At 42.3% G+C, this 27203-nt stretch overlaps 2 protein-coding genes across 2 annotated transcripts in view; both read right to left on the bottom strand.

Moving 5' to 3' along the window:
• Positions 1-6854: 6854 nt before the first annotated feature.
• SLC35D3 (solute carrier family 35 member D3) lies at positions 6855-8943 on the bottom strand. The gene is made up of 2 exons (XM_042828276.1): positions 8508-8943; positions 6855-7684 (listed from the first exon to the last, which is right to left on the bottom strand). Exons 1-2 carry the CDS (start codon positions 8941-8943, stop codon positions 6855-6857), a joined length of 1266 nt encoding a protein of 421 aa, XP_042684210.1.
• Positions 8944-12317: 3374 nt separating this feature from the next.
• PEX7 (peroxisomal biogenesis factor 7) overlaps positions 12318-27203 on the bottom strand; it is a 36363-nt gene continuing 21477 nt past the window's right edge. Inside the window, exons 9-10 of the mRNA XM_042822729.1 lie at positions 26319-26418; positions 12318-14869 (exon numbers count right to left, since the gene is read on the bottom strand). Coding sequence (XP_042678663.1) covers positions 14801-14869; positions 26319-26418 — 169 coding nt within the window. The 3' untranslated portion in view covers positions 12318-14800. The remainder of the gene's footprint in view (positions 14870-26318; positions 26419-27203) is intronic.

Genomic DNA, 27203 nt, shown 5'->3' with positions numbered 1-27203 from the left:
GCCCTTCCTCTCTCTGTGAGGAATAGGCCTCCCCTCAGCCTCCTCTGCTCTGGGCTGAACAAACCAAGCAGCTTTGGCTGCTCCTCACATGCCTTGCCTTCCAGATCCTTCATCATCTTTATAGCACTCCTTTGGACGTTCTCTAATAGTTTTATGTCCTCTTTGTATTGTGGCTCCCCAAACCACACATGATGCTCAAGGTGAAGCACAAAGTAAAGCTGGTCTTCCTGAGATACTTCAGGAATAGGCCCCAGCAGGCAATGGCCCTTCCACAGCACCATGGAACTCCATGCTCTGGCAGAACGTGCATTTGCCATTGGTGACAATGCCACAGCAATGTGAATAAATAGACCTAGGGTGAAGGTACTTCAATGGCATTGTTTTGCTGGGTCTTGTGGGCTTCAGCTTCTCAAGCATAGAACTCTGTTTGTCAAATTACAGAGGTCATCACAAAACTCACTTCTGACATGCTTCTTGGTGAAACACAGCAGAATGCTTTCACTGAGTTTTGTGTCCTCTTGAATGAAGGGTTGGTCAAGGGACAATATAAATATACCCTTAAATGTTTTGATACAAACAAAAGGATTACTTAATCAGGGCAGGAACCTGTGATGACCAACACGGAAGGTGTTGCAGTGACTGCTCTACATCGCCACTAGGAGGAATCTGCATTCACAGTGCAAGGCTTCAGAGTTGGCTCATTTACTTGCCAGGGTGTTGCAAAGCCCAAATTGCACCAGCAGGAGCCCCATGGACGAACAGTTTCCAGTTTCAACCTATCCATGAACTCTGGGGATGCAGCAAACCTCCATAGTTCTGAAGGCCTTCTTCACTGTGCTTGTTCATCATGTGTATTAATCAATGATAATCACAGAACAGCATGTTCACTTAGTGCAGGAGAGGGGGATTTGATGACTTTTGTCTGCTGGCTGCAGCTTTGATGTCCCAGACCAGCCACTGGGATACAGGCAAAGTTTTCTCAATCAAGAATATAATTTGCAACGGTTTTGAGTAAAGGCACTGAAGTCGGTGAAAGTGAGGAAAGCCTAAAGCTTGGGTAACTATTAGCAGAACTCCTCCTGTGAAATGTTCTGTAGGAAAGTCAATTCTGGCTGTTGTCTTCCATGTTTTAAAGCAAGACATGATTAACCATAGGGAATGAATTTCGTGTGATACAGATAGATAAAACAAAGACTACTCTTCAGAGCTAGTTATTCCTTAGTATCTCTACTGAACTGCAGCTTTAAATGCAGCTCATTTGATGAAAGACTTTAAAAATATACTTTATCACTGTTAGATAGATCTTCCAAATGAAAAAATAATCAGCACAGTTTTTATTTGATGACAGAGCTGAATGCAGCGTGACTAGCCCCACTTTGTTCAAGTCACTACAATATTGAAGTAATTGAGAGGAGTTCAGCACCCAGAAGGCAAACCAGATGTTACACATCATTCTTTTCATGCCTGGCTGTTACTAATGAAAAAATAATTTGAAGAAAACAACAGTTGAGCAATTTCGTTAGCCCAAATCTGCCCGTAGGAATCATTGAAATGTGATGCTGACTTAGCAGTAATGCTTTTTTGGAGAGGAGCTCTTCACAGAGATCTGCACCTTAATTTTCCTCTGTCAGTTGTGTTGTGTGTACATCAGTCTTCTATTATCCAACAACTGTTCAGATCCAGTGGCCTGTCAGCCACTATGTTGAGGAAATGCAATTTTTTGTTTCTGTAAAATTGTGGTAAGGACATACTTAGCTGAATTTCCTATGCATGTCATGAAATACATTGTTGGACTTTTGCTGTGACAGTGACACTCACTCACCCAAGGAGGTTCACTGACACACCTCTTCAGGGCCTAGGTGGGCTTGTGATGTGGCCATCAGAAGGGAAAATCCATGTTCTACCTTTTAAGCAAGCATATACTGTTTGGAATTGGATGAACCATAATGCTTCATCTTCAGGCTTGAAGAGACACTTTGAGGGCTGGAAATCCATATAAGAGAATTAAGGCAATTCAAAATACGAGGAGTTATTGATAATATGCACAGCAGCCTCCAAGTGTTTTTATTTATTGATGATATTCAGTATTTCCAGCAGCCTACAAAGCTTCATGGCCAGTTACAGCTCATCTTTCGTTCTTGATGCACCATGTCAAGTAAAAGCAATCTGTGATCGTGGCAGCTATAGCTCTTTTTCAGAGAAATCCTGACTTCAGTTAAAGAATTGTTGACATTTGTCTTGGTTTGTCAGGAACAAAATCAATAGCATCTAATCAAACAGCGGTGTAATTTTGAGAGCAGAATGGAACTGCTTTAATTCAAAAAAAGACAAATTTATCAACAAAATTAACACGTCTAGTGCAAGATTTCTTATATCTGTCTAGTCAGAGAAAATCACAAGATCTCAAGTAGCTCCTCTTGCCTCCAATCGCCTCCAGATCATTCAGGCTTCCTCTCTTTTTCTTGCATCACTCTTCCAGAGCCCCAAATTCAAGAGCACTCACTGCAAATTCGTGACAATATTTGGCCCTGGATTTCTGATGCTGTCACTATTTCTTTCCTTGTAGAAAGTGCCAAACTGAAATTTGCTGGAAGGGCTGGCTTCCAGCTCCCTATGGATGTGTGTGTTGGAGACAGGTGCAAACAGAAACATTCTGCTTTTCTACATAAGTAGCTGTGGCTTTGTAACATTTTTCCTATCTGCCACAGTCCCTCCTACCTCCCCTGGCAGTGTTTCCATGCTGCTATTCAAACGCAACATCTAGCATTAATGCGTTTGGCATGAATTCATTCCTCATCTCTCCCTGCAATAAACCCAAGCAACAAACATATAGCAACAACAGCAAATCAGCAATAATGATGGCAACCCCTTTGCAGGTTTATAGCTTTATTACTCAGAATGCTCTTACTGGGAAATGATCTCCTGCTGGTTTTACACGCAGAATAAGTACCTGCACCAGCTTCCACTCAGGAAGATCAGGTACTGCCATGCTGGCAGTGAGGGCCCTCCCACCTGCATGTATTCTACCCATTGCCCAGTTCTGCAGGAAGTTGGTTGGCAGCCACGACTGAGCTATGCCTGGAGCTTGTGGCACCCCTGCTCAGCCTTGGAGCTGTGCACAAAGCCTGCAAGAAGCAAGCTGGGCTTACAAGAACCTGCTGGTCCATCTGCCTCTATGCCTTTCTAGAAAAAAAAAAAAGGGGGCGGGGGGGAAAGAAGGAATAATACGGCAGAAGCCTCTGTTGCAAATCTTAATTCAGAGGCCAGAGCAGAAGGCTTACACCTTTCCGTGCACAAAACGCTTTGCCTGCAGCAAACAAACGTAATGAAATCAGGGCAGGCACTAGCAATAAGCAAGTGCTGGACACACACAGGAGCATGAGTGTTATTTAACAAACTGAAGCATATTTTTTCAATAGTGGCTGGTTGCTGATCATTTTCCTTCTAGCAGTGATGGTAAACTCAGGATCAGTTTGTCAGTAATGCAGATGTTTAAATTATTAATATAAATTTCAACTGTCACTGCCTTCAAATACCCTGGCCTTTTTTTTTTTTTTTTTTTTTTTTTAAGTGTTTTAGATAAGATAGCTGTCTGGCTTTCCTTCTCCTGTTGCATGTCTGTTTGTCATGTGTGCATACGTGCAGCAATAGCAGTGCCAGAGCAGGTGTTACTCGGGGATGTATCCACACTGAAATTAATGTTTATTCTCAAAGCAGTTATTGTGCATCAGCTTGACTTCATTGTCCTGAACCCAGGACAGCTCCTTTCTCCAACCTGTCATGAAGACACTTCTATGTGGATCTCTCAGGCGAATCCTGTAACGGTCACCAGCCACATCATGGGGCACAATTCAAGACGCAGAGGGGACAAGGATAAATTTGCATTTACATAAAAAGTAATTGTTCAGTCAGCCCGTAGGCTGGCAGGTGACATAACTAGTAAAACAAATACTATTAATAATGAGCATCATCTTGTTTAATTGTTTTCCTTCTAAAGTCAGAGCAGTTGCACTACTGACACTAAGCCATTTTAAATATGTGGTCAAAGAAACCACTGCTGAGGACAAGATACGTAAAACTACAGAGACAGCTCAGACACTTAAGAGTTCTTGTGCTCCTTTGTCTGTCCTTGGTCCCTTTGTCAATGACAGCATTAATAGTGTACTGTCACGTGCTGAGGAAGCTTGGATCGTATAAAGGCAAAAGAATAATTATAAATGAAGTAAAAATGAGGACCCCAGAGTAGCAACAATAAGAAAACCAGAACTTTTGGAAAGCAGTGCATTTTATTCCCACATCTCATTCTGTAGTCTTCCACTGATGCTATAAAAATGCCTCTGCATGAGGCAGTATTTTTATTTTTGTGCAACAATCTCTTTATTGAGAAAAAAAAAAAAAACTGCATTTGCCAAATTCCCATTTTAATTTAGGGAATTTAGATGTATAAATAGCATACAACATTATCACACTTTTCCTATACATGCAAACATACAACATGGTAACAGCAGCTTTTTTAACAGTTGAAACTGTTCAAATTTCCACAAGTTTCTAACGATACTTCCACAACAGTAAAAGGCAAAACACTGAACTCCTCCAGGAAAAAGTCTTGCGGTACAAATCCCGGCGGAGAGCTTTCTATAGCATGTGCCAAGGAAGCACAGTGTGCTTCAGTGGGACTGGCAGTCAGGTGGCAAAAAGATCCTCATTTCTGTGGTTAAACTGCACTGAGCAGTAAGAGCAGGTCAGAAATGCAGGTTTCTCTTCAGCCATCTGTACGGATTGCTACGTAGACGGTACTGTAAAGAGTTCAGTAACACCGCAACTCTACATTGCAGGCACAGCCTTATATAAGATATATTTGAAAAATAACAAAAAAAACATTGGCTCATAAACAACAAGTAGTGCTTTTATAGAAAGATGCCTAATGGAGCTTGAGCAGAAAGTAAACATATTTCAGCACAGGTGGTATTTCTCCACTCTGAAGCAGCAGCTATACGCAACTGTGATGTACACATCTCCGTGCCCCATCCCCACAGTGCAGCAGCTACAGGCTGACTGCCTTCGTTAACAGTGCCTTTCCAAATCCATGGGTGATACCAGGTCATCCAACTTCTGCACTCGTTTTGAAAAAATACTACTGTGCCCAACAATTTCTATCTGTATTTGAATTGACAAGAATCTACTTTTTCCCTAGAGACTAATTTTGTACGTATGCTCTGCTGGGGAAATTGCTCACTGCTGATTTCAGTGCTGAATTCACCATTAGGTGAAAGCTGTCTGTTTGACTGAAGAAGGCATTAGGGTAGGCACTGTTTAACTGGAGATGTGGGTATAGCTGGCTCAGTGGCTTAATAAATAATAATAAATAAAAAAACAACAACCACCACCACCAAAACAATGACAAAAGCTTGATTCATTCTTTTTTTCCAGGAAATGATAGCCACTTGTTTCTGTCCACTGTGGTCCAGACAGCTGGGGCCCTCTTGGGATGATGAAGACTTGGGGTCAGACCTCTTCTCTGTATGGCCCTGAGCATAGGCATGACCCAAAGACTGTTGCTTCCCAAAAGGCTTCCCCAGGCTAAGAAATACTCAGACACTTGTTTCCTCTGTCTTACCTGCTACAGGTATTTGGTACAAATTATGAGCATATTGCTTAGAAGACACACTGGAGATCATGCTTCCTGCTTCCCACATGAGCCCTTGAGCAACCGAGGCTGAGCGCCAGCTTTACCCCTCACAGCACAAGGAAGCACTGAGAACAAAGGGGCACAGCTTCCCCAAAGACCCAGGTGTTCCAGTGCCAAGCGTGCTGTGCAGACCTGGCCCCTGAGTGTGATCTGCCAGAGCTCCCTGCCTGCATCCACAAGGCACTGCAGCCACACCATGCCATAGCCCAGCAGTCAGGTCATGACAGCACTGCCCTGCCAAAGAAGCTCTGGGAGCCCTAGTGTGGGCATGGGCAGAGATGATCCCCACATCTCTGCTGTAGCCTGCACCCAGGTTCAGACACAGGCTGAGATGAGAGAGCCCAAGGCACACTTTCTCCCTGTATTTTTTTTTAATAGCCCTCCCAAGTCAAATCAATACAATCCAATAATTCCAAACTTGTATTTCGGTCAAGCTAATCTTCCCAATGCTTTACGTAGTCGAAGCTCACAGGCAAACATCCTTCTTCTGCTGACTAAAGCTCCTCAAAAGTTCAGATCCGGTTCTGCTCTCCTGCACGTGCAAGATTGAAGCATTTCCACTGAAAACACAGACCACATAACATGAAGCTGGATCATGGCCCAGCCTGGCTGCAGAATCAGGGAGAATTTCAATTCTTCAGCTAGGTGGGTGATCATACACCGATACAATTCAACTGGCACAGCCTCTAGCTCTGTTGCAATCATAGTGACACAGAAGAGCACATACAAGTACAGTTAATAGGAATTGACAAATTGCAGAAATACACTTGTACAGAGTACATAGAATTGGATGGATAAAGAATTACATCAACAGAGCCTGAAGCTACAGGCTACTGCCGGCACTGCTTTCAACCTAGAGGCACTGATACCCCTCACAGTCATCCCCACGGCTTGCTGTTACCCAACTCTGTCTGTATCCACAGCAAAGGACTTGGTACCTTAGCTGTGGCAGGTCTAAATGGATGTACTGAAAGCAGTTAAATGCAAGCAGAAAGCATGAGCAAACCCTGACCTTTTGCTTTTTGACAATGAGGTAAATTTATCCTAAATGACTTGGATTTGTCAGCATCGATGTGGAAATGTATGCTCTGCCTCTCCCTCTGTACATAGAACTCAGCTGTCTGTCTTCAAGCAACATGTTCTGTGGAGTTTTCACACCTGCTTTTCAAGGGCTCGGTAGCTCTTCATTTTCTATCAAATAATCCTTTTTTATATATTTAGCACCCCTCACCAACCTCCATACTCCGAGATAGGCATCCTTCAGCGAGCTCCTGCTCCCATCTTGTGTGCTGGTGGCTTTTCCCTGAGCCGATAGCTCCCCAGCAGATTTCTTGGTGCTGTCCTTCTCGTCCTCTCCACCCTGGCTGTCCCCTTCAGCTGATCCTTCCACTGCTGCTTCCCTAGCCCCCTTCTCTGGGGAAATCGCCTCCATTGCAAACAGCGCTCGGTCCCCAGCCTGCCTTTTCCCCTCCTCTTCTCTACCTTCTTTCTCCAGGTCTTCGTACGTGCTCTGTTGCCTGGTCTCGATGTACTTGGCCACGCAGTAAATGACCGACCCCAAGGTGTTGACCACCACACCAGCTATGAACAACTTGGTGGGCTCCACATCATTGAATGCCACCATGCCCACCGTGATGGTTGCTATGCTTTTCACCACCCCTACAAAGCTGGTGGTCACAGCTGAGTTAATATAGGTGCAGTGAAGGGTGGTAAAGTTCATGGCGCAGCTGATCAGGACACAGGCGATGAAGATGCATACCATAGCAGGGTCCTTCCAGCCTGGGAACGACCAGACATTGATGGAGTCCATGCTGGCAAAGGAGCAGATGATGAGAAAAGGGGTGGCTGAAACAGCAATGGCATACTGAGCTGTCAGGGGTCCGTATTCACTGTCAACGCTGGTCTTCTGAATGAGCACCAGGTATGCGGCATGGATCAGCACAGCCAGCACGCCGGTCACATAGCCCATGGCATCTCCGGTCAGGTCACCAGCACCTGTTGGGTGGATTTTGCAGATGAGATGGAAAGAGCATCATTTTGGAGGAGGAGGATATTTAGAAAAGATATGTCAGTGCATAGCTCCTCAGGTTTGTCATGCTTGTCACAAAGCTTGATGTCCTTACCTCCTGATAGACTTTTCTGCCAAATTACTGAATGTTTTCGCTTCCCTGTACACCCCCCGGTCCGAATAAACTCACTCACCTTCTCCCTCTGGCAAGAACACTGTGAGATTTGCAGCTGAAACAGCTCAGACACAGTGGCTCTGGGTACTCTCTGCCAGCATAGGTGCTGGGGAGCTCGGTCTGCCTGGCTTCCAACCGTGAATCTTCTTTCCACCATCCTGCCACCCTGGCGAGCCCGCGGGGGTCCCACAGCCACAGCGCCCTGTTCGGGCTGCTCCGCAGATGAAGCTGCCTGCCCCAAACCCAGTGACACCAATCACGACCACAGGGCCCCTGTCGGGTTCCAGCCGATTCCTAAAATTGCACCTACCCCTGTAAGACTGCGCTTACTCCTCCTGGGCTGCAGCTGGCACCACGGGATCGCAATTGCCCCCAGGGTATTAAATCTCCCGCCGTAAGGCTGCACGCACCCCTCTACGGTCGCACCACCCTCCACAGAGCTGCATTCAGAGCAGCACTCACGCTCGCCCCGTTGCCCCATTCTGCCGTGCCAGGGCGAAGAGTCTCCGAGAGCGGAGGAGGCGCTGCCGTCGGGGCGCCCCGCGGCGCGGCTGCCCGCTCGTCGCTCGGCATCCCTGTCCCGCTCCGCTCCCCCCCGTCCCGTCCCGTCCCGTCCCGGCGGGGCGGGCACTCACCGGCCAGCGCGGCGCCGCATGTGGTGATGAGGACGGCCACCACGACGCCGGGCGAAGGCATGCCGTCGCGCAGCACCAGGACGCCGGTGACGAGGGTGACGAGGGGCAGGCAGCGCTTGAAGACGACATACATAGGGAGGCTGAGGCCGCGCAGCGACCAGAGCGTGAGGGTGGACTGCAGTGTGGCCAGAGCGGCCACGGCGGCGAAAGGGCGAGCCAGGCGGAGCCCGAAGGGGGGCAGCGCCGCCAGCCCCCGCCGCCGCAGCGCCTCCAGCCCCAGCGCCGCCGCCGCGCTGCTGAGGCACTGCAGTAGCGTCAAGAAGGCGAAGTGGTAGCGAGCTAGCAAGAACTTGAGCAGGATGTTCAGCGAGCCCGAGCACAGCCCGTGTGCCACCGCTACCGCGACGCCCCGCGCCCGGCCCCGCCACCGGACCATCCTCCCGCGCCCGGGGCCAGCGGCACTGCCGCCCGCCCGGGCACCCACGGCGGCGGCGTGGGGACGGGCGGAGGCGGGGGGCGGGCGGAGGCAGGACGCGCCGACGGGCCCCCCCCCCGCGCAGCCCCCCGCTGTCCCCTCCCCGCCGCCTCCCCCGCCGCACGCCCCGGCGGAGCGGCGCGGGGAGTCCCCGGCCCGGGAGGGGAAGGGCGCATCGCCCGGGGGCGCGGCCGGCAGCCTGCAGCCGGGGCTGGCCTCGCCCAGACACCAGAACCGGTCACCAGAACCGGCGGCGGCACGAAGCGATGCGCTGAGCCTGGTTAAGTTTGCGTAAGCTCATCCCGAATTGGCAGGTGAAGGGTTTCCAGGAGTCTGAAGCTTCGCCTTGAATCGACGGGAAGACTGGCAGCGTTCTGCCGGCCTCCTCCAGCGCCGGGGAACGTAGGGCAAAACTGCGCTGCTGCATATCTTGTGCCTTCTATACACCGTGCACGGCAGGTTGCTTTCATGAGCAGTAAGGCTGCTCGTCACTGATCTGTACGGGATCAGCAAAGCTATTCTCTCTTTTAAACAAATAAGCCTCCCTCCTCTCTCAAGGGGAATTATGTTACGAAGAACCAGCTTGGGTGAGAATGGCAGAATTGCCACTGCATGCTTGTCCGTGGAAGATGCCCTACAAAGAGTAGGACAGGTCTCAACAGGACAGGTGTGGAAGGTACCCAGTCCAGCACAAGCACAGCGCAACTTTCAGCTGTATCAGAAAGACACCACTGTTTTATGCCAAGAAGAATGTTACATTTCATTCCTAGCTCAGTGCCAGCCAGGGATGAGATGGAGCAGGCCCCAGCAGCTCCTCCCAAACAAAATGGCTCAGCCACTACTTCCTTCTGGCCACTCCCCTCAGAGGCCTTCACCAGCTTTGGCCACCGCGCTGCAGCATGAAGCGTGAATGCCCAGCAAAGTGGCCTGAAACATTACAGCATATAACATTTGAAACTATTCATTAAAAGTCACAGGAGGCCAAACCTGGCTTTAAAACCCACTGAAGAACAGTGCCAACACGTTTCATGCTGGTCTCCTTTTGGACTCATCCCAAGGCTCACAGGGAGCACAATTTAAAGAAACACATGGATTGCTGACTGCATTTGCAAATGGAAAGAAAACAATTTCCTTCTAACTAAATGTAGATGGGAAAAAAAATGTTTTCTGGAAATACTGAAGTAATTAGAACTCATGTACCTCAGCATGACTTCTGGAAGAGCCATTTTGTCCCCTCTCTAGTGAAAGCATCACTGCAGAGGAGGGCCTCTCACGTCACAGGGATCCATCTGCAAGTTCAGACTGGGGACTACAAGCTTCCCTGAGAAAGAGGCAAACACATGTATTGGAAAGGTAAGAACTTGGGAACTCAAACGTGTGTGTCCTGAGTTTCACATCAAACCTCTCAGGGCTTACTGGCATTGCAGGGACAGTTCCTCTTACAACATCTCTCAAGTTTCCCCTACATCTAGCCTTGTCTACACATAGCATTCTCCAGCACCATTACAAAGTGGGGAGGCTGTAGGGGGAGTGCTGCCACTTGCCCAACCTTGCTATTCTCACTGCATTTAGGTCAGGCCCCCTATGTGTCTCCCACTGCCTCCTCACCTGTCTGTGCACAGAAGAGATGCTCTCCTGCATTGGGAAGGAGCTGAATAAAGCAACACAGAGACCATGTTCTGCAAAACCTTTATACTAGTCTTGAGTGCAATTGACAGTGCAGTAAGAAAAGGTCTTTTCACAGGGTGGGTCCTGTCACTTGTGGGAAAGATTCTGGTCACATCAGATTGCACTGCAGTACAGGTACATCCCTCGTGTTGGCCTTTCCTGTGTGCAGAAACAATGTCGTGCTCACGCAAGAGGTGATTGTGCTACAAAATTTTCGCTTAGCAGGGCACAGATCATAACTCTGTGATTCCTTACAGTAATGAGATGATTGTGATGTTTAGCTCAATTTCTTTGATGCAATTTATCCTCAACTTTGCGTTTTGCTTGGGTACATGTTTGAGAAAAAGACATGGACCAAACTCCTAAGGAAGACATCATTTTTTTAAATGGCTTCTACAATGAAAATGGTAATTATCTACATTAAAAGTCTTTAATGGAGAGCTTGTGTTAATCAGGGTCTAACACAACAGTTAGATGTATAAGGGAAGTGTTGTGCAGAGTTGTAGCCACTCACTATCAAATGACTCAGTTGAAACTGAACACTACTACTGAAAGGGTTAGTATGGCCATGCTGGTGCAAATAAAATTTGAGGCCAGTGCTGAACTTGATAGAAGGGATCGCTTTATCACTGGTGATTCCCTCAAGGGTTGGTACTGGGGCTGGTCATGCTTGACATCTTCTTCAATGACCTGATACCAAGCTGGGAGGAGTAGTTAACACACCAGAAATCTGTGTTTCTATTTAGTGGGACTTGGATAGGTTGGATAGTTGGGCAGAGGGAACCTGATGACGTTCAACAAGGACAAGTGCGAAGTCCTATACCAGGGGAGGAATAACCACATGCATCAGTACAGGTTAGGGGATGACCTGCTAGAAGGGAATTCTGCAGAGAAGAATCTGGGTGCTCTGGTGGACAATACCCACCAGGTCTTGTGCGACCTGGTGTAGGGAACCCGCTTTGGCAGGGGGGTTGGACTTGTGATCTCTGGAGGTCCCTTCCAACCCCTATGATCCTGTGATTCTGTGAGAGTCCTGGGGAGGGACGCACAGTGGCAGCATTAGTGGCTGTAACAGGTTGGCCATGAGCCACCAGTGTGCCCTTGTGGCCAAGAAGGGCAGTGGTAGCCTGGTGTGCATCAAGAAGTGTGGTCAGTAGGTCAAGGGATCCTCCACCTCTCCTCTGACCTGATGAGGCCACGTCTGGAGTACTGAGTCCAGTTCTGGGCTCCACAGTTCAAAATAGGGAACTTCTAGATAGGGCTGTAAGGATACTTGAAGCATCTTCCTTATGAGGTGACTGGTGACAGGTGACAGGACGAGGGGAAATGGTATCAAGTTGTGCAAGGAGAGCTTTAGTTTGGATATCAGGACATGTTGGACTAGATGATCTCCAAAGGTTCCTTCCAACTCCCACAGTTTTGTTATTCTATGAAAATAACTTTTCTTGATCAAAATGCAGACCTGATGAGACACACCACTAGGTAAAGTTGCATGATGTATTGCCTCACAAAGCACAGGAAAAATGCAACTATCACTTGGTATTCCCAAAAGATATGAACTATGATCATGATACTCATTACTGATAAGTCTCAGTACCTTTCACTGCATTTACTTTTTTGATAACATTTCTTAATTGTGGAAGTGAATACAAAAGTTTAGCCAAGGATACTGTATGCAATTAATTTAATAGCACTGCAGAATAACAAATCCACTCCTTTAAAACATGATTAATCAATACATCTCTTGAACTGAGAAGAAACCTATACACTCACATGAAACAAAATCTTCCACAAGAGCAAGTTTAAAAGTAGAATACGTATCTTCAAGATTGCCATAGTCAAAGGCCTGTTTTGATAAATAAAAAACAAAGATCAGAAGCTACTACTGTGGTCATTAAATGGGGGAAAAAAAAACCTTTAAAACAATTCCCTGAGAATCAAGATTCAGCAACAACTACTAACAGATTTTTTTTCTGTTACGGTGCAAAAGATTACAGCATGTTCTCTCCATTCAGAGATCAAATGGGAAGAGTAAAAGCCACAGGTTTTTTTTACTTTGCACATCTTCTGGATTCATCCATTTTTCAGGTGTATTAAATCCCAGCAACGTTCAGCACAGAAGCTAACCTACACAGGAGAAGTGAAGGCTGTCAGAAAAAGGTTTAATCCATGTGTTGAGTGTGCATGATCAGAACAGGTGTTGTTTCTCTCCTTGTGTTCATTTGTATAAATCTGACTTTTTAACCAATAAGTTACAGCAGTATTCTGGAAATACCCACCCCTAACAGAGACAAGCATAAAGAATACATAGTCGCCACCAAAATATACCACTCACTCAAGTAACTTGCAGTCTAAGCAGAAAAAAGAGAAAGAACAGAAAAGTGGAATAACTGTAAAGGCTGAATAAAAAATAGTAATACCTAGCACGAGATTTATGGCCCATGATATTACTGAAAGCTCTATATAGCATAGCTTTATGGATGCATCATTCCTCAGCACACAGAATTAAAGTGCAATAAACATGGAATTTGGTACAGCTATTTGGTACAATAGGAAATCTACTTTGTTTTGTATTTCATTCATCTTAAGACAGTGGCAATCCAGGGTCAGTTTGCACTGACCCAGAAAAACTTATGATGATCCAAATTCTTCACCTTGTGAAAGGGGGTTTCTTTCTGTCTTGTCCTAGCACTGAGTCAGTACATCCATACTGCCCTGTGGCTGCCCGCTAGCTCCCAGGCTCATTCTCCAAGATAGCACAATAATTCTTTCCTCACAATTCCCAAGTCTTAGTTCTGCTGAATTCTTTCTTTCATTTCTTCATCCAGCAGGGCTGGCAGTGCCTGCCATTGCTTGATTTATGAGTGGTGCAGCCCAGAAGCACATAGCATTCATTAACAGAAGACTATAAAAACCTGTCCAAAGGCCTAGGCCCTGCAATTTTTTAATGATGAAGTCTGATGATATGGGGTAGCAGCAGAAATGAGACAGTTTTAAAAAGGTTTAGGGAAAAAAAAAAAAGAAAAGGAGGGGTGTGAATGGCTTGCACGAAACCAAGTCAAGCGACTTGGGTTTGAAGGGATCTTAAAGACCATCTGGTTCCAGCCCTCCTGCCAAAATTGCACCACACAAATTGAGGAGTCAAAGTGGGCACAGAAACTAGTCAGTTCATAGCTACTACAGCTATAAAATGTTGGGCATATTCTTGCATGTCTGATAATAGCTTGGCTACTCTGGAGCTGCTGTGCTTATGCCATGCAGTTAATCCACATGTACGTAGGTTCAATTGGTCTGGATATCAGCTCTCGCTTTGGCCAGACTGTGGGAGGTCCAGAAATGCTGAATGTATGGCCACACTGCTATCTCTTGAAAAAACCTCTTTAAGTGAAAGTAAAAGATAAGTCTAATAGAAGAGATGGTTATAATATCTCTAAATCTTGAAGATTGTGATCCAATTAGGGTTGTTTATAATTCATTTTTTCCTAAGTGTTTTCTCTGTTTCTCTAGAGTATTATTCTGCGTGACTTCATTAACTGTTCTACTCAAAGAGATCCAAGGGAAAAATGTATGAAAATAATCTTTACCATCTCTGTGAAGCAGCAATCAAAAAGGTTAAAGGAATGAGTTGGCTATAAACTATGACATTTACTGTCTATCGAGAGCATTCATCATATTGCACAAGATAATGCAATGTGAGTCACAGCAAAACAATTCAATACAAATGGATCTCAGGGATACAAGCCTCAGGTTGACATTAGAGTAGTAGATAGTGGAAAAGACTCTTCTTTTTCTATAGTGACAATATCCAAAGGCACTGCCAGCTACTTTTATTCTTTATAAGGATCAAGAAGATTCTGGCCTCTGCTTGCATCATTAACCAGACAAATCACAAAATTTTGTTGGTAGTTCTGAAGACACCAGTTCATATCTGCTTCTGTCACTCCTTAGCCATTCAGTAGCTGTTGAACATTTTGCTGATCCAAGTACTACTAGTATGGTAGAACAAGTCTACAAGCTCAAGAGCAGAACAGTTCAGGCTTTTACTTGAAAAGGAGACACAAAGATTAGTGACACAATTGACAGTTTAGCACAAGTCTGATTGTGGATGATGACAAAAAGGTTCCCAGTGTGTCAGATCTTCAGTTTCTCTCTAGACAGCAGCTGCCAGACACGATGGAGTGTAGATCTTGACAAGTTCATCCCACGCACAGTCTACCACCTGTAAAGCAAACAAAATCTACTTAGTGTCGTGTTGACAAAAAACAGATGGAACTTAGAAGAAATTAACACATATTGTTGCGTTGATGTTGGTTGGTATTCTGTTTTACAGTGCTTCAAAATTAGGTAACAAGGCAATGGCTCTCTTTTTTTTCTTTTTCTCCTTTAAAAAAAAGAAAAAAAAAAAAAAAAATTGTCTTAACTTCAGTAAAGTGCCCAGAGGTTTACACTTGCCTATTTTTCATACTTTGCATGAGAAAAGCATGGAAAACTTGGAGTTTGAAGTGATTGTTTCATGTAAGCTAAGGCAGTGTAACAATAGGACAAAGGATGGACATACACGTTTACAGGCCATGTGACATCTCTTCATAGGCTTTCACAGTTCTTTTACCAATACATCTCAGCACTTCATGATATAATGTGACCAGCTTTCTCATACTTGCATGCAGGAATAGTTATTACAGATATATTTTTGAATGGAGAGTTAAGGAACCAAGAAATAAAGACCAAACAAAGACACAGGATGACACAGGATGTTTCTTGAAGAATGGAGACTGTTCTGTCTCACTCTAATGAGCTGAGAGCACTGTATTTTCTGTTGAGAAAAGAGTTGTCTGTTTGCTGAGAATTGAGTACTGGTGATGAAAGACATGTCAAAGACCATGGTGGGAGGAGGAAGTTTACTTCAAGCACTACATAAACCACCCTAGTCTGATGAGGAAGTGATGCCACTTATGCCAACTGCCTTTTACAAACACAGCAACTGATTCCAATGTAACTGAAAATATTCTGAATCGCAAGCCCCAAGCTCTTCTTTAGGTGCAAGTTAGAAACTAAAATTACAAACAAGGAGATTAACCTAATTCTACAAAACTAGATTCGAATAAGTTATGAGATTCCACAGAAGTAGACTATAGAATGCTTTAGTTTGATAATGATTAGGATAATGCACCTGAGAGTCTGTAATAAAGTGAAAGGGTTAACCACACTATTACTCAAGTAACATAACGTACATTCACAGAAGATTGCAGGGGATAACAACTAAGGCAAAAGAAAGTAGGAAAAGGAGAGCTAAATAGTTTATGAGCCCTACGGATGTGTACCAGTAAATCTGGCTGAATCCATCTCAAATTATTTTTATAAAGTCCTTTCCAGTTGAGATTACAAAGGATACAGTATTGTACCCTGTACACAACAAGTTCCTTTCTGCTTCAGATTCCAATTCCTGTTCTCTTCTAGAGCCAGAATAAACAGCTGCACATGAAAAATTTGGAAATCCAACTTCAACATTTGATTTTATGCTATAATTAGCCCATTTTGTGTTTACTATACTGCACTATTATTCATTTCCATTGCTTCCTTAGCTGCTTCTACTTAGTTATTTGAAGTGTTTTCCATATACATCTAAACGTACCAAAAAATCTCTCAAAAACATTTGTCTATTCATACAACATAATAGAGCTTTCTATGGTTCTACTGCATTGCAGTCCCTCCAGTCATGCAAAAAAAAAAAAAAAAGAAAAGAGAGAAAATCTGAGTCTCCCACTAAAGAAGCTATGCAGAAATTGTCAATCACAAAAAATACAGTGTTTAATATTCTCCAGAGCTCTGGATCAATATTTGTATTTCCATAATACTTTTCACTTTCATGCAGAAACAAGATAACATTTGGAAAAGGCCCATGGGAATTCCCACCTGCTACCAATATAATTAGCGTCCTGAAGCAGCCTCTGAACAAATTTAGCTACAGAACCATTTAATCTAGCAACACTCAAAATAAACATGAGGATTAGAAGTGGGTTTTAAAAGGATTGCTTGCAGTGATTTGTCCAACTCATTGACTTAAAGGTAGAACATGAAAGATGTAGAGGTAACCAACTAAAAGAAGGAAAATAAAGCTGCAACAAATAGTGCTGTGTCAAGTTAGAATCATAGAATCACCAAGGTTGGAAAAGACCTAAAAGATCACCCAGTCCAACCGTTCACCTATTCCCAATAGCTCCCACTAAACCATGTCCCTCAACACAACATCCAGCCTTTCCTTGAACACCCCCAGGGTCGGTGACTCCACCACCTCCCTGGGCAGTCCATTCCAGTGCCTGACCACCCTTTCTGAAAAGTAATACTTCCTAAAAGTTCTCCTGTAGAGCAGTCACTTTATAGTGAAAGACCGGTATCAGAAACCTCAATGAGCACACACATAAGGAACAACAAACAGGTATACATGCCAAATTGTGACCCAGTGGTTGGAACAACACTAGCAAGAGCAACTGCATTCGTATTTCTCCATAATACTTTCTCCAAGATACTGTTAAGACTCTAAGAGAAAGGTGACAACTGGAAGTTAAGTGTAATGGCAAATGTTAATCTACAGACAGCTGCTACACGCACCATTGTCACTGTCTCAAATACAAATCACTAAAAAAGAAATGTCAGATACAGATAAGTGAATGTTTAATGCAGTTACTGCATCAGGTTACCAAATGTCTTTTTGTTTCATTTTGACTGTTTTTCTTACAAAGACCTGTCTTACACACCATTCTTATGACTGTTGTATGCCTTTCCTACGAGGGAAACAGCATATTGAACAAGTGCTTTAAAAGTATTTAGGAATGTCACTTCTCAAATTGCATGTGAATATGTTTTAATACGTTTTAATGTTTTAAAGCATGTTAGCCTTTCTTTTCTTCTTTTTAAAATAAGTGCTACTTTAATCAAATATTAAAAAGCAGCAGGAATTCACACTGGGAGGAAGGCTGACCCAGCAGACCACAGTAAATAAGGGTGCAGAAAAAAATTGTTAACTTCCTTTATATTTTTTTCATATTTCAATCACAGAATGGCCAGGGTTGGAAGGAACCTCAAGGATCATGAATCTCCAACCCCCCTGCCTCATGCAGAACCACCAACCTCCACTTTTAAGACCAGACCAGGCTGCCCAGGGCCCCATCTATTTAGACATGGAACACCTCCAGGGATGCGGCATCCACAACCTCTCTGGACAGCCTGTTCCAGCCACTCTCACCACTCTCTCTGTAAAGAATTTCCCCCAAGATCCAACCTAAATCTCCCCTCCCTCAATTTCAAACCATTTCCCCTTGTCCTGCAGTTATCAACCCTTTCAAAGAGTTGATTCACCTCCTGTTTGTAGGCTCCCTTTAGGTATTGAAAGGCTCAGTGTGGTCACCCCACAGCCTTGTTTTCTCTAGGCTGAACAAGCCCAGCTCCCTCAGCCTGTCTTCATAGGGGAGGAGCTCCAGTCTATCATCGAGATGATGTTACCAACACATGGAGAAAATGTTTCTGTGATAAGATGAAGGACAAAGGAAAATTTTAACTGAAACATTATCTGCATAGCCAGCAATTCCTCATCACCTGGAACATGAAGGTTTGTCCTTCAGTGAAAATGTCTTCTTCACTTGGAGACAGATTTCACTTACAGATTGAAACAAATCTCACTGCTTTCTGTATTTAGAGGGTGTGTGATTGACTTCTCTCAATTTTTTTTTTTTTTTTTTTTTGAAGTTGATATGCAAACAGAGTAAAACACAGTTTACTTCAGTTGCAAAGAACTGTATAAATTATAATTTCCTTATACTTTGGACTCCCTATGTCATTATTATTTTTATGCAGACTGAATTGTTCTAGTAGGAGTAGAATACAGTTCTACTATAGCAACATTTATTTATCAGAAATTGCATAGAAAAGGAAAATAGCAACAGCTTAGTTACAAAAAGGAATATTCTACTTACACTGACTGTCAAATTACATCAAGAAATAATACAAATGAAAAAAGTGTTCTAAAATTGGTAATTTTTCTGCTTGTTATCAATTGTTACTAAAGCTTTGTGGGATAAAAGCAGTCTAACAAAACGGTATAACTGCTTGTCTCTTACCCTTTTATTTCAATAGCAAAACTGCTGTACTAGCATATGTGCTGGGGGTATTGTTTTGTTATTGCCGCAACATAAATGCCATGCCAACTTATCTGCCAGTAGAGATTTAAGCATGTCTATCGCAAGCATAAAAACAAAATGGGCATCACTACACTTCCCTTTATGTAAAGCCAAAGGCAAGCCTGGAGTTGTCATAGGAAGCTGACTGCCTGACTAGAAAATCATAGTTTAAATGAAACAGCTATCCTGTATTTTATTGAAATGTTCCTTGTCTCAGAGTACAACAATTTTTTCCCACCAACTGATTTAATATTGATATCCATTAATTTACCAAAGACATTTCCATTGACTTACTAACTGATTTACTTCCTTGACAGGCCCTCTGTTTCCTATTCATCACAATCATCTTGTTTTGCAATAGACTTAGACCTTTTCCAGCTCCTGAGGACAATCCATTCAGTCTGGTGCAATTATCTGGTTGACATTCTGCTTCTTCGCTATTCAGAAGGAGCAAGAAAAGAGAAATCTCCCAAGTCAGTCGCTTCCCCCCCCCCCCAATGTTTGAATCCATAATAAAACCCCAGGCCCTAATCTAGATGAAATACATTCAAAAGAACAACTAAAAACTGAGTTCAGTTCAGTTGTCCTTCTATTAAAGGAGTTTGAAGAAAGTACAGCTTTCTCCATACTAACATTTTCATTCTTTTTAATGGGCAAATCCAGAAGTACCTTGGTGCCACTCAGCTTCCTGAGAGCTTGTAATAAATCAGGATAATGCACAAATGTGTCTGATAATGACTCATTTCTCTTTTCAGCTTTTCTCCATCCCACCCCCTTTTCAAATGAAACAGATAAGACCCGTCTTTCTTCTGTAAGAAGTGATATAAGAAAAAAATATTCAGTTCTTCTCTTCCATTAAGGTTGTGTCCCCTTTACTCTTTTAGTTTCTTATCTTCTGTGACTTTTTATATAGAATTTAACAGTCTATTTATATCATTATTGTATATTTTTAATAGTTCCGAACACCCTCTGTATGTATGCAAGATGGAGATTAATTAGGTTTGCTTTCAGAGGTGATCACTCCTCATATTCCATTTCCAGACCAGAACAATCTAGGCCTTAGTTGTCCATTCACATATAATATGAAAAACACAAGTAGAAAACATTTCTGTTTTAGCACTTTTTTAGTACTTTTTTTTCCTTTGGAGTGGGGCCATTAAAAAAACAAAAAGAATAGGCAGACCTCCTCCCTCACCAAAACGATTTGGTTAAGTGCATAATGGACCATGCATAAAGTAAAATCTACTCAATACCTATTTTGTACTAGCAAATCTGGACTACTGGTACAGCCTTTTGTTTGGCCAAAAGATGTCAGGGATGAGCTGCACATGATGTCTACCTTCACACAAGAACAAAGTAATGCAGCCTGCAAATTTAAACCTTTTGTTTTGACTTTCCAGTGACAGATTTCTCTGATTTGCTTCTGGAAATAACACGTAATGATTTAATTGTTATTTCCAATAAAGACATCATTAAACCCTTGACCAGAAGTTCTTACAAAGAAGAGCTATTTCAGATACTGCTTAAGAAATCTATTTACTTCTTAGGGAGATAAAAGATTTAGGAGGCATTGTTTTTCAGATTGCAAAGATGTATCACATTTCACCAATTTAAAAACGAGGCAGCTATCTCAACATCTTAGTTGCTCCAACATGGGCAACAGGAAGATAATGTGTTGGTCACACTGTGCTTTTCTAAATGCAAGTCTTCTGAATGTGTTTTTCATGAGTAAGACGTAAAGCAAATTGAGGCACAAGTTGCAGGTTAGAAAGTTGCAGGTAGCAGTTCCTCTGTACCTATATAAAGTGAAAGACACCTCCTGAGTCTTTGACCAGTAAATACAATCTTAAGTTTAGTAGAAGATACTCTGGAACCTGCTTTTCCCCATTGGTGCCTCAGCGGCCCTAAAAAGCAGGTTAAATGCAGTAAAACTGTGTTTTCCTAATTATCACATCCAATCTTCATGCTGGACATAATCACAGATACTGATAAGGCAAAGCGTTTTCAGTGACAGCTGAAAAATCCCGTTGTCTTCCACTGAGTTTCACTAGAGCAATTCACTGGGAGACTCAAACAATTGTTGATTATGCAGACATAAAGCAAAATCCAGTGCATGGACTAACAAGTGAGGTTTTCAGAGTAGAAATTGTTTTTAGGCAAGTGAAATACAGCAGACAACCAACACGTGTATTGAGATGCTTCACATCTCTTTTCAGTACATCAGAATCAGTTACTTTTTCCTCTCAGTAGACTGACACTGCAGCTTCTACAGCAGTCTGACGCCTGGCAGCAACTTTTCCAAACACCCTAAGATGAGACTTCTCTTGACAATGACTAAGAGTGACCATTGTTCATAAATGATTAACTTTGATTTATACAGTGAAAGTATAACAGTTTGCAGAGGACGTATTGCAATAGTCACCAGAAATAAATGTCACCTCTCTTTTCTCCTCCTCCAGATGTTTAAAGGTGTTCACTTTGCTTTCATGATAACATTTGCATTTGGTTAAATCTGATCTTTCCATGCAAAAATCCACTCTGAAGCTAAGTAAAAGCAGAGCTGCTGTAGAATCTTTTAATCTCAAAGGATCTCTAACAGCATAACTTCAGTAACATCCCAGAGAAGGTCCATAGGGAGAGATTAAAAAGCAGTAGAGATAGTGATACAATTACAGCAGCGTGATAGCTACAACAGCTGAGTGAAAGCTATTGGTTCTCTAGTAATTAAGCATAGCAGATAAGAGCAAATGAGCAAAAGCAAGGTTTTTACTTTTCTATACATTCCCACAAGAAGTACTTTTATATGAAACATCCACTATTTCTGGGGCTGTCAAGGGTGCATGACTAATGAACTTCAAAACAGAGAGCAAAACAGCCTCACTATAGATATGTCCTGCTTTTCCATTTGCTCCTCTCTCCTGCCAATTCTACTTGTGCTTGTACAGCTAATGTGGTACACTGCATGAACTACACATAGAAAACAGGTAGCAGAACAAGTTTGTACACCAGAACTTGACAGATGATCAAAGATTTCTCTAAAAAAAATGCAAGATCTTAGAGCTAGGTTTGATTTACCTTCAAGTGAGTACAGTTTGGCTACATCTCCCTGCAACTACTGAGAAACATCAGGTTTTTATATTTTAGCGATATTGATGCTATACGAAAGCTCACAATGCCTTCAGCACAGCAATATTTCATTGGATCAACAGACTGTTGCTGCAAAGCAAATATCTTCCCTTGGTTCTAATGGCCTCTGGGTACATGGAAAGAGCATAGACTGGTATGGGCACAAAATACTGGTGGCATCCCACTGTTTTAGAGAGAAGAAAGAAGAAATTTCAAGAAGCTGAGCCACAAAGAATAGTGCAGAAGAGAGCACAAAACTGATTTCACAGGTACTGTAGTGGTATCAGCACCAACTCCATATTATTATAATGTGTGTGCTGCCATATCTCACATCACCATCTCCAGTGCAACAGAGCAAAACTTCAGCCATGCCATTTGTTATGGTGATAAATCCTGGAATCCCAGGCACACTCCCAGGAGAAATAAGATAAACCAGTTTTATGTGAGCTAATCTACTCTGGGAGAATATTTACAAATGGAGGTACAGCCATACAGAGGGCTAGAGGAAACAATTTTGCCTCCCAAACCATGTTGACACAAAAAGCTTTTTAGATGATGAGCTGCCCATTTGTAGTATAATTACTACCCAAACACACACAACCACAGTTAAAAAAAAAAACCAGCAAAAAAAACCCTCACGATTATTACTTGTGTTGTTCACAAGTTATACTAAAACCTAGACTTCAACACACATTCTCATGAAATGGTGCAGAACAATTTCAATTTCCAAGAGGAACATCTCACTATTGCACATCATGAAAATCCTGTTCTGATTTGGCACGTCATTGATGTCTAACACCCTCTTCACATGCCAAGAATTTTAGGTCATTGTACCACTTACCACCACTTCTACTGAAGTCCATATTCTCGTAATTTATAAATGTCACTGTTCACAGAGTATAGAGGAATGGAAAGATTCCTCTCTTGCTCTAATTAAACGCTCAGTGTCACTCTCAATAGCAAGGCAAAAAGGCTGGCTCAATGGGAAGCAATAATGTACTTTCCACTATTTATGTGAGCCTATTGGAGTTCAGAGCAGACTCAAAATGTAGGCTGAGAAAGACTTTCAGGCAACTTTCAGGCTTCTCTCATGTTTGTTTTAAGCAAAATACAGCTTTACAACAGAAAGGGTTGGGGTTTTTGTTCCATTATTCTTTATGTACTTACTGAAATAAATTCAGAATCTGGACAAGAAGAAGTGAATATTCACAGGAGCTGTATACTTTTTATCTGTCACTGATGGATAGCTTAAAAAACTTACAAAATTCATAATTACCACACCACGTTCAACCTGCAGAAGTTGTTTTGTTTTGTTGTTTTGTTTTGTTTTAAATATAAAAAGGACTGCTTTCAAAGAAAGCTGCACAAATACCAAACGAAGTTACGTTAACGTCTACAACTCTGCAAGTAAGCACAGCAAAACCCCAGTAAGGACTGGACCTAAGGGGGTACTTTGTTTTCAGTCATCAGAATACTAAAGAATAATATACAGGGAAAGTACATATCAAGAGAGAAGTCAGAAATCTGATGAAGTACAGAATATCATTCCTATATATGTCTAGCACTATCAGCCTCTAGAGAGGAATAATACAAAGCTGATTATCATTTTCATTATTCTCCATATACCTCCTATGCCTGTTTAGTTTGCTAAACTATGGAAGTTCATAGCCTGAAACTGTTATAAACATGACATGAACAGTGAAAGCAACAAGAAAGAAAAAAAGCAACCTTCTCGATTATATAAAGGCAAAGCTTTCAACAAAAGCTTTCTTTATGCAGAGGCAGATACTTCCAAAATAGGTATTAGAATACTAATTAAGCACCAAAGAATTTTCTGTTTCATCTAGCTAATACTTACCTTCATTATCTGGTATCCCTTCTTCACCAGCAAATCTCACCCTGACAGGTTGCCTCCCATTAGCAGGACACTATACGAAAACTCCTTGCCTGCACAGACCTGCCTGTGGATTCTGCTCAAAGCTCAGTCAGTTCCACAGGAATGCCCTGTAAATCCTAAATTGGATCCTTCATCACAGTATCTATTTTGAAGACTTTTCCAAGAGTACAGACTGAGTTTTTCTTGACATGTAAAAGATACTTCAAAAATACTGAAATTCATTGGGAAGAGCCAAGGAAAATATCATCTGGGTAGACAGCATTAAGAGCAAAAGCAAAGGTTAATGACCAGAATGGTATACTTAATTTGACTGTAAGTTAATAGCTTCTCCATTGCATGGAGGAACAAAGCAATTCTGATCTCAAATCAGAACTCCTTCTGACGCATACAGTGAAAATCACAAATCATATTAATGCATGAAGAACAGGTATTGGGACTCATTATCAGTTCTTGATAGAGAACAGCCACGAGAGCAACCTACATACTGGAAGCAGCAGTATAACTCAGGCAAATAGTCTTTGCTGGATCAACGTAGATGTCAGGGAAAAGCTTCAAGGGTTCAGATTGTTCAGTAAGCATTCACTGTTGATCTGGTAGTTACACTTCAATTCTATTAAAGATTTTTTTTTTTAAAGCAGTATTTACATTGCCAATTGCTGTGATATCCAATCATCACAATACACTAAATCAACTCAGCAGAAAAAGCAGAGGAATATTAAAGCTGTTGCAGATGCCAGATTTCTGTCTGGAAGGCACATTGGCATGAATTGTACATGGATTTGGATTTACAGGCTAGTACTTTCACATTAAGTCCAACACAAGACTTACAGAATTTCTGCATGGAAAAAACCATCTAGATGCACTAATGCCCTAATGTAGATAGGTATACATATCATCATTTTCCTTTTTCCAACACACCAGTGCAGGTGCAGCTGTTTGCTTTGAATTCATTATCATCAATGAGCCTTGTTCCAAGAAGGCTTTGCCATACATTGCAGTTACAAAAGAAAGAATGTCCTTTCAGCAGGAACTCAGTTCGACAGATGTATCGCACAAAAAGACAACGTATTTAGCCAGACAGTCAAAAACATCATCCACTGTAACACTCGGGGCTCTTTCCAACAGGCTTAGAACCAAGATGCAATCACATCCTCAGTACAAAGGAAGAAAACCCTTTTTGTCATCTCATTCAGACCCATTGCAAAAGCCACATCAATTTTGTGGAAAGTTGAGCTGGCTCAGGATGCTGTGAGGTAGCAATCTAAGGCCCTAAAGCACTAAGCTGTGCTTCCTGCTCCCCCGGCCCCAATTCAGACAGAATCATATCTATGCACTCACTAGGGATAAAGCTTTAATTCCTGGCAACTGGCCTTTACACTACTCTTTCCTTGCCCCAATGAAAAACAACCTGAAACTTGGGATTTATATTCAGCCTTATAAATTCCCCTGCACTGTTCACAGCACAGTCTCATTAATAGCTACCACAGCACCCCTGAGGCAGCAGAATGAAGGGAACAAGCAGTCTGGCATAAAGCTCTTCAAGCCTGCACCAATGCCAAGAATGAATCCACACACATTAAGCTAACTATTGTGTCAAACTGACATTTTACTCCCATGTTATTTTGTCAGCAGCAGAAATTAGGATGGTTTTATTTTGTCCAATCAGAATTTCATCTCAAATGAAAGAAGTCATTTTCATCTAAGATATAAATTGAATTTCACTTTGAATTAGAAAAGAACCTAGATGCAAATAACACCTGAGGCACAGTTAACAAAGTTGCATTAACTTCGGTGTTAAAACCGTATGCTTTAAAGTAAATGATGAACTTTATTTTCAGTTTTCTTCTGTCTTTCTTGCTGGGGTGAAAAAAAACAACAACAACAACAACAAATTCATACTACATATAACAACTCTCTGTTTATAAAACAGAAACATTTGCAGAGAGAGAATCCTACTACCACCAGTACACAAAGAGATGCCCTTGTCAAAATGGGTCCCACTCATTCAGATTGATAACTGAAGGATTTACAGTTCTGAATATATGTTGAACCTCCTACAGTACTCGACAAACCAGATTCAGAGATCAAATGTGACACTAGCAATACTAAACTTGACTTTTCAAGCAGATGGAACAAATCCCCGTGTCTTTGCTTGGTATCTAAGACCATTCACCTTTACTCTTCCTTCCAAAATAAAGCCACCTCATTTCCCATGAGCTTGCTGTGGCTTTCTGTTACTTGATTTGGCAGTTCTGTCAGTTTTGTCCTCTTTTCCAGCTCAACACAAGCAACTGCTTTATAAATAAATATGCACCTAAGGAGGAGTTTACTTGATAAGCATTCAGCCAGATTAACTTCCAAAAGCTTTCTGTGATCTGGTGACTGTTATTCAGGATCTGAGTGCTGCAGTCCAGCCTTGACAGAACTGGCTATAATAGGCGAGTGAAAGGTAAATTTGTCACATCTCTTACCTGGCCACATTTGTGAAGGCTTAAATCTAGTCCACATGTAAACTCAGTATGATGCTCGACTGTTTCCAGCAAAGGGTTAGGCTTGGAAAAGTCCCAGAATCTATATAGAAAGGGAGGGTGGGAGGAAGAAAAAAAAGAAAAAGAAAAAGAAAAAAAAAAATCAAACAAACCACAATTAAAGTAATTGAAAGGCCATTTAAAAAATATAATTTGAGATATTGACAAATCTGTTGCTGCCAGGATATTTAAAAGAGCAAACTCATCCACTTAGGAAACATAACTAATCATACTCCTGCAAAGCCATCTGCTGATTTGCATAAATTAAACCTCACTGGGTAAAACCATCTTTGTCTCTTGTTGCTGAAAGTGAGATCAAAATTGGCACCAAAGACCAGCACTTGGGACATTACTAAAACAGAAAAAAACGTAGGATAGAATATTCTCATCATATTTCTTGATAGCTGGATAATTGTATCCCTGTAAGATATCAGTTCAAATTATGATTTTTCTTAATTTTTGGTATCGTTCAGTACAAGATGTTTATTTATGGAAAACTACACGTTCGTGTATGACATTGGCCATTCTTTGTCTCTAATTTGAGACTGTGCTTCTGAGAAACATTATAATTCAATAACACATTTGTACTACAAAGATCAGTGGCACTGCACAGTTAACACCAGTCTAATGATGGCACAAAACAAATATTTGTTTTGGGGTTTTTTTTGGATTATATGGTATTTCTTAGGAAAGTCCACAAGCTGCAGAGCACTGCACATTCTAGAGGGTGGTCGCTGTAACCAGGTTTTCTAGTTTGAATTTTCTGATGGTGGTCAATCAGATGCTTTATTTCTTCGCTAACAATCACAGAGTCTCATTGTGTTACTC

The sequence above is a fragment of the Centrocercus urophasianus genome, unplaced genomic scaffold (assembly GCF_019232065.1).
Source record: "Centrocercus urophasianus isolate 14NV4802_14NV808 unplaced genomic scaffold, USGS_Curo_1.0 seq_10, whole genome shotgun sequence".
NCBI classification, from domain to species: Eukaryota; Metazoa; Chordata; class Aves; order Galliformes; family Phasianidae; genus Centrocercus; species Centrocercus urophasianus.
Note: the sequence above shows the minus strand (reverse complement) of the source record. Positions and strands in the feature narration are given on the sequence as shown.